Here is a 12,111-nt window from a genome sequence, read left to right as displayed (position 1 = left end):
TGTTGTTGTGATAAAACAAAAAACAAAAATAACTTGGGGAGGAAGACACTTATTTCAGCTTACATCGATCAGTCTGTCAATCAAGTGAAACTAGGACAGGGCTGAGGGCAGGAACCTGGAGGCAGGAACTGAAAGCAAAGACCACAGAGGAATGGTGATTACTGGCCAGGACCACATGCTTGTGGTGGGATTGCTTACAATGGGTTTTGCCCTCCAACATCAATCATTAAACACACAAGCGAACAAAGATGCCCTATAGACTTCCTACAGGTCAATCTGATGGAGTTGTTTTCTCAGTTGAGGTTGCCTCTTCCCAGATGATCTGAGTTTGTGTCGAGTTGAAAAAACTAAGCATCACACTTCTTAATATCTTTCTTTCTCACATTGGTGTCTCATGCCTGTAACATCAGCACTTGGCAGGCCAGCACATGAGACCTGTAAGGAGTTTAAGGCCAACCTAAATTTCATAAGAATTTACTCACTTATAACTGGACACTAGCCCAAGGGGCAGGTCTCATGAAAGTCTTCACTTACCAGGAAAGGGGGATAGAGATGAGGACATACTATTGGGACTCTAGGTGAGAAAAATATAGGAGATAGGGAAATAGATGGATCCAGAGGGTCCTAGAAACTTACAAGAAGAACACTATGATGGGTGGATCTGGGCCCAGGGGTTCTGCTCAATCTATGGCACAAACCAAGGACAATACATGCAGTCATCATCAAACCCCTACCCAGACCTAGCCAAGGGACAGAACATTCTCCACAGTTAAGTGGAGACTGGGGACTGAATTTCACACGAACTCTGGTGCCCCATATTTGGCCATGTCCTCTTGATGGGGAGGCCTGATGGCACTCGGAGGGAGGATAGCAGACTACTAAGAAGAGACTTGATAACCTAGCATCATATTCAGGGGGAGGAGGTCCCCATCAGTCACAGTCATAGGGAAGGGGAATGGGGTGAAAGCAGGAGGGAGGGAGGAATGGGAGGATGCATGGGATGGGATAGCAAATGAGATGTAATATGAATTATTTTATTTTCAATAAAAAATGTTTAAAAGGAAAAAAAAAAAGAATTTACAGTGTAGTCTGGCCACAGAGTAAAACTCTGTCCTTAAATAACAAAACAACAGTTCCTGCGAGTTCCTTCCTGCTGTGAACATCGGGGGTCTCTGCCCTCTGGCTTCAGACCACCTCCCTCGTGCACCTCCCTCGTGCCATGGCCCCGAAACGGCAGACTGGGAACGCGCCTCCGCCCCAGAAACTCAAACGCTCTCCTGCCCCGATGCTGAAGAACGCGTCGGCCTCTCCCGGCCTGCCGGAAGGAGAAAAAGAACAGGAAGAAGCAATTGAACATATTGATGAAGTACAAAATGAAATAGACAGACTTAATGAACAAGCCAGTGAGGGAATTTTGAAAGTAGAACAAAAATATAACAAACTCCGCCAACCATTTTTTCAGAAGAGGTCAGAATTGATCGCCAAAATCCCAAATTTTTGGGTAACAACATTTGTCAACCATCCACAAGTTTCCGCACTGCTTGGGGAGGAGGATGAAGAGGCTCTGCATTATTTGACCAGAGTGGAAGTGACAGAATTTGAAGACATTAAATCAGGTTACAGAATAGATTTTTATTTTGATGAAAATCCTTACTTTGAAAATAAAGTTCTCTCCAAAGAATTTCATCTGAATGAGAGTGGTGACCCATCTTCAAAGTCCACGGAAATCAAATGGAAATCTGGAAAGGATTTGACAAAGCGCTCAAGTCAAATGCAGAATAAGGACAGCAGGAAGCGGCAGCACGAAGAGCCAGAGAGCTTCTTCACCTGGTTCACCGACCACTCTGACGCGGGTGCCGATGCTTTAGGAGAGGTCATCAAAGACGACATTTGGGCAAATCCCTTGCAGTACTATTTGGTTCCTGATATGGATGAGGATGAAGAAGGAAAGGCAGAAGATGATGATGATGATGACGAAGAGGAGGAAGGGTTGGAAGATATTGATGAAGAAGTGGATGAGGATGAAGGAGAAGAAGATGAAGATGATAATGAAGGGGAGGAAGGAGAGGAGGACGAAGGCGAGGATGATTAGCACAGAAGACCGATGGATTCCAACCTTCTTTTTTTATTTTCTTTTTATTTTTTTAAATTTTCTCCACTCCCTGGGAGCAAGTTGCAGTCACTTCCCTCCCCCTCTTGTGCTCAGTCGCCCTGTTTCGAGGTCTCTCTTAACACCATGGTTCTCAACTTACTTGGGGAAAATACCTTGAGCAAAATATAACAGGAAAAGGATCTCCACTTTTCTGTCCTAAATTCATTTTATCCTTTCTTGTCTCAAAAACTGTGGGTTCAATACCAATACTGTGCTTGGTGGGGAAAAAAGAGAAGCCCTCCAGCTCTCTTGGCTCTGCTGGAGGGTGTTAGGCCCCTGTGTAGTAGTGGGTAGAATTCTAGCTTTTTTTCCTTTTTCTGTATATTGGGCTCAGGAATTACACTGTGTCTCTATGTGAATACAGACAGTTAGCATTTACCAACATGTGTCTGTCTACTTTCTCTTGTTTAATAAAAAGAAAAAGAAAAAAAGGGGGGTATATAGAAGGTCAGCAAAGGGTGGGTTTGAGGTGTCTGGGGGGGTTAAGTGGGCATTTTGACAACATGGCTTCTCCTTTGGCATGTTTAATTGTGATGTTTAACAGACATCCTTGCAGTTTAAGGTGACACTTTTAAATAAAATTCTCTCCTAACAATGACTTGAGCCCTGCCACTCAATGGGAGAATCAGCAGAACCTGTAGGGTTTGATTTGGAGTTGACATTCTCTGTTGTAAGTTTCTTTTCTTTTCTTTTTTCTGTTTTTGGTTTTCACTGGAAGGAAAAAGATGCTCATTTTAAATGTTGATGTGTACAAGTTGCTTTGTTACAATAAAACCAGTGTGTACACAGAGGTCCCGATGCCTTTCTGTCAGAACAGATGCTCAATATGACCTTCCAAGTTTGACCTGCAGATAAGGACATCAAGTCAAACTTTGCCTCCCTAACTTGGTATTTTTTGATATGCACTTTGCAGGATGACCTCAGGGCTATGCAGACTGAGTTAAAGGGATTTGAATCATGTCTTAATGTCTCTGTAACTGAGTGATGTGGGTACAGTTTGCTGCCATGGACTTGTACCCTTGATTTTTATCTCAATTTGGCATTTTTTAAATGGGCCTTTAGTTACCTGGATATTATGCCAGCACTTGCTCCCACTGTGTCACTGACCTGTTGCTCTAATGCCATCTGTACGAAGGACTGCTGCTGCTGCTGGTGTGTCTTCATTGGCAGTGTGAACTGGCCAAGAAGGTGGGCTGTCAGAGTAAGCAGTCCGCGCAGTGGCCGGGAGCATTCTGTCCCAGGTATGTAGCAGAAGCTCTCAGATATGACTGAGTCCTGGGGATGAAGAGAGCTGTGTGCTCAGCGCCATCATGCAGAGAACAATGTTTTGGAAGCTACCTGATGCATAAGCTTTTTAATGCTGTAAAATAGAGCTAAAATTAAATGCCACTTTTTCAGAGATGATTAATGGACAGCCTGGTCAAATTCAAAGCTTTTTGATGTATAAAACTTTATAAATGGAACTACTCCATCAATAGGCAAAGTGTAACCAAAATCTGTCTAGATGAATAGTGTGTAATTTCTGCACAGGACTCTGTTTGGTAAAGACATCACTGTATACGTCAGGAATCGTGCTCCAATAAAGGAACGTAAAGATTTTTTTTTTGAAAAACAAAACAAAACAAAACAAAATGAAACGAAACCCTCAAAATAGATATTAATCCCAAAAGATTTTATGGGTTTGTAAGTTCTACAGCAATTAATAAAAACTATATGAAAGAGTAATTAAAAATATCATCAAAAATTAGGATGGTTTTCTAAGAATGCGTAAGAATTTTACAGGAATACAAGAAAAAAGAAAGCAAGGAGAAATTAAGGAAGTAGAGAGAAGTGAATAATAAAATAGAAGACTTAATCTCTTTCATGTCAGTAATTATTTTACATTTTTGTCTAAACCCAACAATTAAAGGACAGAGATATGCAGAATAAATGAAAAACATGGCAATACTATATACTGTCTATAATAGATGTTCACTAAAATGCATTGGCATAAGTAAGTTGAAAATAAGACAGGAAAGTATATTCAAAACAAATTTCAATAAAAAGTGTCTGTGGTAATATATTGAAGTACATGCTAATTGTTAAAGCCAGAAAGAAACATTATGTAATGACAAAAAGTTCATCCTACTGGGAAAATATCATAATTCTAAGTGTCCATATGGTAGATTATAGAATTTCCCAATATGCAAAGCAAAAACCAATAGAGATAAAAGGAGAAATAGACAAATTTACAGTTATAGAGATACAATAAACACCTGCCAACAGAAGATTATATAAATATATATATATATATTATACTAATGACTATTTAACAGTTTTAAATATTTGTACCTACATATTACAATGTGCTCCTCAGGAAAATAATAGCATTGATACACTTGACATTTAAATCATGCTTATGGATGCTTATTTATGAAATAATTATATCTGATTGTTTTCCAAAGGACATGTGTCAAGGGCTTGGCTTCCAGCCTGGGATGTTACTGGGAGGTGGTAGAAGCATCAGGAGATCGGGTCTAGTATGAGACAGTAGGTCATTGAGGCCATGCCTTAGAAGGCTATAGTGATACCCCAGCCTCTACCTTGAGCATTTTGCTTCCTGGCCATGAATGCCAGAGGTGAACAGCTTTCCTCTTTTACATGCTCTGACATAGCCTACTACTTCGCTACAACCCCCAAAGCAACACTGCCAACTGCGTGTGAACAGAAGTCTTTGAAACTATAATCCAAAATAACCTTTGCCTTTTTGAAGTTGATGTATTTCAGATTGTCTGTCACAATGATGGAAAGCTAGCTAACACAAATAGTAATCATATAAAACAGTAGTGCCCCTTAGGAAGAAAGAGATGAATGAGATCATTAAGAGGCTATAGAAACTTTGACTTCATTTGCTTTATATTTTAAAATTTTTTTATTAAATATTTTAGAGTGGAGAGTGGGATATTACTTTCTCACATACTCTGGTGCCTCACATTTGACCATGTCTCCTGGAGGGGGACGCCTGGTGGCACTCAGATGAAGGACAGCAGGTTACCAAGAAGAGACTTGATACCCTATGAGCATATACAGGGGGAGGAAATCCCCCTCAGTCACAGTCATAGGGGAGGGGAATAAGGGGAAAATGGGAGGGAGGGAAGAATGGGAGGATATAAGGGATGGGATAACCATTGAGATGTAACAAGAATAAATTAATAAAGAAAAAAATTAAATAAATATTTTTACATATGCATGTATATTATTACACACATATACAATAAACTACATATAGCAAGAAGAACTATGAAACAATCAGGAATTATATAAATGTTACATTCATAGTGTTTTGGCTATTTGTATTTGGCAGCCTTAAAGAAAACATCTTTCCTATCCCGATGAGTTTAAAATTCTGAATGAAAATCAGTATCTATCGTATCTCATCTCCATCAATTTAAAATATCTATCTAGACCTAAAAACATCTTAACCCCTAAACAACTAAGCTTAATTGTAAAACTAAACTATCTGTTCTTTAACCCCATCACAGACTTGAGAAGGAATAAAATTAATTACCTGAGTGAACTGGAAGTTCAGGTTAGCAGTTTCCCAAATGAGAAGAGGACAGCTTCAAATGTGGCAAACAAGCCACTGGGCAAAATGCTCTTTGTTCTGCCACAGACAGAATTCTGCCTAAAAATGGGCAACCTTGGATGCAGGCAGAGTAGACTGCCAAACTCTGCCAAGACAGAGTCAGCAAGTCCTCAATAGTTCCTGCCTCACAAATATGTTTGTCAGAGATATTGGGTCAGAAGGCCAAAGATGATGCTCCAACGTTATAGAGAGTTTTGGGTGACTGTTCAGGCAGCAAACTGTCTCTGTCATCCTCTTCTCATTTGTTTTATCTTAAACCCTTAAAAAAGATCCTCTCTCTCTCTCTCTCTCTCTCTCTCTCTCTCTCTCTCTCTCTCTCTCTCTCTCTCTCTCACACACACACACACACACACACACACACACGTATATATATGGGTGCCCAAGTAGGTCAGAAGATGGTGTTGGATCACCTGAAGCTGAAATTATAGATAGTTGTGAACTGCTCAATGTGGGTACTGGTAACCGAACTTGGGACCTCTGGAAGATCAGTGAGTGTCTTAACTACTGGACCAGCTCCCCAGCCTCTACATTTTATTCTTTAAAACCAAATCTGGTTATGAAAGCAGAAACAGGACTATTTACATGGAGAATGAGAACAACCAGGAGAGGTAGGAAAGGACAGCAGAGAGTACTCATATAGACACACAACTGTATAGACACACAAGTATCCATACACATATATGAACATGTAATAATAAAATTTTTGTATAGTAAATAAATTTAAAAGTTAAAATTTGAGTTCCTTAGTTCCTTTATATTTTATCTTCCTATATTTTCTAGAGCAGCTTAGCACACATGTCTGTTATGTTATGGTATATAATATATACATATACAGTCAATGTCTGGAAAATGTTGGAGTGTCAGAGCCTGTAGTAGCTTCTAGGGTTGCTACTCCAAAAGACCACAAACTAGATGCTTTATACAACAACAAAAGTTATCATCTCAGAGTTGAAAGCTAGATATTTTAAAGTGGTGGCAGCCCCACTGGCCCATCTTCAGGAATTAGGGTATGTATGATCTTGTTAGCTGCACGGCTTCCTTTGGAAACATTAAGAACATTCTCCTCTGTAATGACCTTCCTTTTTAGAGAATTTACAACCACTGCGGTCTCCACAGCCCCTCTGATCATGAGAGCAGGTGATTTATCAGAAGTGTCTTTTTATTTTATTTTATTTATTTTTAGAGGTATTGTCACTTGTTCCCATAAGACCTGGATAATCAAGGAGAGAGGGAGGCAAAGGTCGAAGTGGTGTTTGTCTTCTTAGATTCTCTCTCCTCATTGGCTTTGGCCTCCAAGTGTGGTTGTTATATGCCCAGGTCACTTACATCAGCACTAGAGGCAGAGGCAGAGGCAGAGGCAGAGGCAGAGGCAGAGGCAGAGGCAGAGGCAGAGGCAGAGGCAGAGGCAGAGGGCAGAGGGCAGAAGGCAGAAGGCAGAGGCAGAGGGCAGAGGACAGAGGATAGAGGCAGAGGCAGAGGGCAGAGGCAGAGGCAGAGGGCAGAGGGCAGAAGGCAGAGGGCAGAGGACAGAGGACAGAGGCAGAGGCAGAGGGCAGAGGGCAGAGGCAGAGGCAGAGGGCAGAGGCAGAGGGCAGAAGGCAGAGGGCAGAGGGCAGAGGCAGAGGCAGAAGGCAGAGGCAGAGGGCAGAGGACAGAGGCAGAGGCAGAGGGCAGAGGGCAGAGGCAGAGGCAGAAGGCAGAGGCAGAGGGCAGAGGCAGAGGGCAGAGGACAGAGGATAGAGGCAGAAGAAGAGGCAGAAGGCAGAGGGCAGAGGCAGAGGGCAGAGGACAGAGGATAGAGGCAGAAGAAGAGGCAGAAGGCAGAGGGCAGAGGCAGAGGGCAGGGGTCAGAGGCAGAGGCAGAAGGCAGAGGCAGAGGGCAGAGGACAGAGGGCAGAGGCAGAAGCAGAGGCAGAAGGCAGAGGGCAGAGGTAGAGGCAGAGGCAGAAGCAGAAGCAGAGGTAGAAGGCAGAGGGCAGAGGCAGAAGGCAGAAGGAGAGGGCAGAGGCAGAGGCAGAGGCAGAGGGCAAAAGGCAGAGGGCAGAAGGCAGAGGACAGAGGACAGAGGCAGAGGGCAGAGGGCAGAGGTGGATGTGGAGTCAGAGGCAGGCAGATCTCTATGAGTTTGATGCCAGCCTAGTTTCCTCAGTGAGACCCTGTGTCAAGACCCAAATAACCTTACTCCAAACAAACAAAAAAATACCATTTGAACTATCAATCAAATAAAAAAGCATATATTTTTTAAATAAAAATGCATTTACATAGCTGTAGCTCTTTATATTTCATTTTCATTCACACTTTTGTTGGTTTATTTTTTTTAAAACCATAAAATCTTGGACACATCTGATTACTTTTTAAAATTCTGTGACAGTTTCATATGTCTACATATGGAATTTTGGTTATTTTTACCTCCTGCTCCTCTCCTGCTGAAACCCTTCCTCTCAGCAAGTCCTACTCCCATGTCTGTGCCTTCTTGCTGTATATTCCACAGACGTAAAATAGCATGGGTAAAGAGGCTATTTACTGGACCATGAGCAACCCATTAGTGACTATTGAAAATGACACCCCCCACCCCAGCAAGCAGCAACTGTCTATAGATCAGGAAGGAGGGTTGAATCCATCCATGATAAAATGGTGAGAGGCACAGTCTTGGGAAGATAACTATTGCTGCAGAGAGTTCATAGATAGGTACAAGAGCTATGTCATGTCTCCCTTTTTCATGCCCTCTTTCATGACGTTACCTGAGCTGTGGATATGGCATGATATAGATGTCCCATTTAGGGCAGAGCACTCCACCATCACTCAGCATTATGGCCAGTTATGGGTTTCTACATTAGTTGCCGCCTGCTGTAGTAAAAGGCCTCTCTGATGAAGTCTGAGGAAAGCAGCAATCTCGAATGGCAAGTGGAAGCTTGAAATCTCATCATTTTTTAATCTTTTACATAGGAGATCTACCTGGGTAAATACTAAAGCTTAAACTGTCAATTGTTGGTGATATCTTTTTTTTAAAAACCTAACAAATTGTTTTGTGACATTGTTTGCACAAAGTCAAGTTAATCTCTCTTCACTTCACATGTAAAATAAATAATTCATTGGATTTGTTTAAGTCATATGAATTAAAGGTAATTTGAACTAAAAATTATATTTACTCTTGTATACTTACAGACTGATTTGAAGTAAGCATACAACATAAGCTTATCTCTACAGTTTGCTCACAAAAAAATGTGAACTCATATAACTACATGGTAAGACCCTAGTGCTGAAGATGCCATATGCTTTAGCTGAAGAGCAGAAAGAAATCAGTATTAAACCGACTGGGAAATGTCTTGCCTGCAAGAAAGCTTTTATGGTGATAGAAGTTGCTAAACAGGCTGGTGAGGAAGACATCAATAGCCTTACTCAGCACTGCATATTACAATACTGACCTGCCAAGGAAGATGTGCCTCTGGTGCAATGCAGGCAGTACTGTTAATGGAGTAACTCACTACTTTCTGATTATATTTGTGTTTTTTTCCCTATGGGATAGAATGTCATTCCTGATTCTATAACACTGGTTAAAAGCCCATGGTTTGGATGCTCATGGACCATAAAACGATTATTGTAATTTTGCTAAATGGTCACATTGTCAAAGTGCCATGTAAGCATTTAGTTAGTATCCATACACATGGGCTTTTCTCAACCTTGGACAGAAATGCTTCCTTTTTGTAGCTCAGAGACTCATACCTCAAAGAATAAGAGACTGTGAATGCTTATCCCTAAATCGAACATCCTTATCAAGATCCCAAAGTCTCAGGGATCATTGTGTAAGAGGAGACAGAAGGAACCTAAGAGGAGCCAAAGGATGAAGACGAGTGAAGGCGTAGAAGAGTAACAGCTGGGGTTACCTTCACATTGCCTGTTCAAGATCAAACCAACCACAATTCTAGTGTAGACAAGGGAGGTGCTCTCCAAGGCCCGCCCCTTGCTGAGGAACTATTGGCAGTTGGTAACTGCTGCAGGAGTGGGGATCTTTCTTTGAGGATATGGCTAGTAGTAGGTTTCCCATGCTCTAGTGAATGACCCCACATCTGTGCACATGTGATAAGTACTGATTGGAATTAGTGAGGAGGAGGAGGAGGAGGAGGAGGAGGAGGAGGAGGAGGAGGAGGAGTGGGGGAAAAGGGGAAGAGGAAGGGGAAGGGGAAGGGGAAGGGGAAGGGGAAGGGGAGGGGGGAAGGGCAACCTCCCAGACAACAAATGAGCCAGGAGAATAAAAGTTACTTTTATAGGGAGGAAGAGAAGGATGTGAAGTTGGGGAATAAGTGGGGGGTTTGAAGGGGTAATTGGGGTAGATATGCTGATATTTGTTTACATTTGTGAAGCTCTCCAAGAATAATATGATATGAAATATTACAGGGTAGCTAGACAAGCAGGCAGAATGATATATAAACAATAACAGACACTTGAATAAGAAACACAAACAACACACAGCATGATTACATTTAATCAAAGCCCACTCAGTAGAAGCAAGGTAGACAATTTGTACTTTTAAAGACATAGATTTTTAGAATAAAATTGAGAGAAACTCCGTGATGGCAAACAGTTGAAAATTAAGCTGATGTGGACATAGGTTAAAGAAGTAGTTGTAGAAAATAATCAGCCAGTGAGATAAAATTGGGTCTCTCTTATTTGGTGTGGAGAGATGTGATGATGTTTTGAGGTCAGGGTCTTGGCTTCAAGCTTGGGCCAGCTTTTCCAAATATGTCTCAGAAGTCAGTCAGAAAGGCTAAAGGGCCTCAGGGCCATCACATGGATCCTACTGTGTAATGTTTATTCAGAAGGTATTCATTTTGCCAGAGACCCCTTTTCAGTGTTGAAAATGGGACCCAGTCTCACCATAGTAATGCCCGAGTGTGCCTTTTCCAGGGAATCTCTAAGAAAAGGACTTTCTTAGCCTATAGAAGTGAAACTTGTTTCATTTCAAAGCTAAATACATCCAATTGGTCAGGCCAGACTGACCTTGAAGGGACCTTTACACATTGAAACTGGTATAAGTGAAGGGGAGCGGGGAAGGGATTCACTGTCCTGGTGAAGCAAAAGCCTGATTTCCCATATTTTCAAATTGGGAAGTGTGGCTAAAAGACAGCGCTGTGGCAGGCAAGCTCTGCTCACATGCTCCTTCCCTGTCCAGGGGGCAAATGTTGGAGGAGAGAAAGTCTAGCAGAGGTAGGATATGAAGGCATTTGCTTCATAGGCTGATAGTGATTGCATGGATTGTGTGTGTGTGTGTGTGGGGGGAGCATCAGATGTCCCGGCATGCAGCACTAGCAGGTCACAGGTCAGGAAGCAGCTGTGGGCCTCTGCAGGTAGGCAGGCTGTAAGCATGCCTATTTTTTTGTTTTATTAGGTAGTCTTGTTCATTTTGGTGGTGTTTTCCAGGAACCCATGGAAGAATCAAGAGTAATGAACAAGTGCCCCCCACAAGTGTCCCCGTTGATTTGGACAGCAGAACAAAACTTAATTGAAAGAGTTGACAAGAAGGTGAAGTAAGGGGATTCTAAATCTGGGACATGACAGCAGAAAAAAAAAAGTCTGAACATTGAATCCTTTGCAAGAAATCTTAGACAAATGATAGTCACTGGCATTTTACGCAAATGAGTATTTAAGAGTTTTTACTTTGTGTCCTATTTTGGTTTCCATTGTTGTGATAAGATACTGACCAAAAATGGCCTTGGGAAGGAAAGGGCTTATTTTATCATACAGTTCATCATGAAGGGAAATCAGAGCAGGAACTCAAGGCAAGATCCTAGAGGCAGGAACTAAAACAGAGACCACAGAAGAGTGCTGCTTACAGACTTGCCCCTTAAGGCTCACTCAGCTTGCTTTTTAAGTACAAGCCAGAACTACCTGTCCAAGGGGTGGCATCATCCTTAGTTATCTGGACCCTCCCACATTGGTCAATTATCAAGAAAATATTCTATAGCTTTTACTATAGGCTGACAAAGCTAAGAACAAAGTCTACTAGCATAGTTTGGCATATGGCTTGCTTCCTCTAACGGGCCAGAGGAATCCTATGTTTCTGTCTTGTTCCATGTCCTCATTTACTTTATCATGAGACCCTTCCCGTGCTGTGAGTCTTTAGAGACTTTTGCTTTCCAACTTAATTCCCAAGGGGTATGGCAATTGTATATTTGATCTTCATAAAAAAAAGAGTTTAAGCCAAAGTTAGAGATAGGCAATTTACTTAAGTCCGAATCATGTCACCTATTTCTTGCTTGAAAGCAACTCTATGGGCCACCAAAATGTTATATAGTTACAATATTTACAGTGGTGAAGCATGGGCTGTAAATGGATT

At 41.8% G+C, this 12,111-nt stretch overlaps 1 protein-coding gene across 1 annotated transcript; it reads left to right on the top strand.

The window, feature by feature from the left end:
* The first annotated feature begins 1,210 nt into the window (after nt 1-1,210).
* Nucleotides 1,211-2,747, top strand: LOC311601071 (protein SET). The gene has a single exon (XM_084788407.1). The coding sequence runs from the start codon at nt 1,220-1,222 to the stop codon at nt 2,090-2,092; it is 873 nt and encodes a 290-aa protein (XP_084644533.1). The 5' UTR covers nt 1,211-1,219; the 3' UTR covers nt 2,093-2,747.
* The last annotated feature ends 9,364 nt before the right edge of the window (nt 2,748-12,111 follow it).

Source organism: Acomys minous, assembly GCF_964271855.1.
Source record: "Acomys minous genome assembly, chromosome: 7".
Lineage (NCBI taxonomy): Eukaryota > Metazoa > Chordata > Mammalia > Rodentia > Muridae > Acomys > Acomys minous.
The sequence above is the reverse complement of the archived record's forward strand: the minus strand, read 5'-3'. Positions and strand labels throughout refer to the sequence as shown.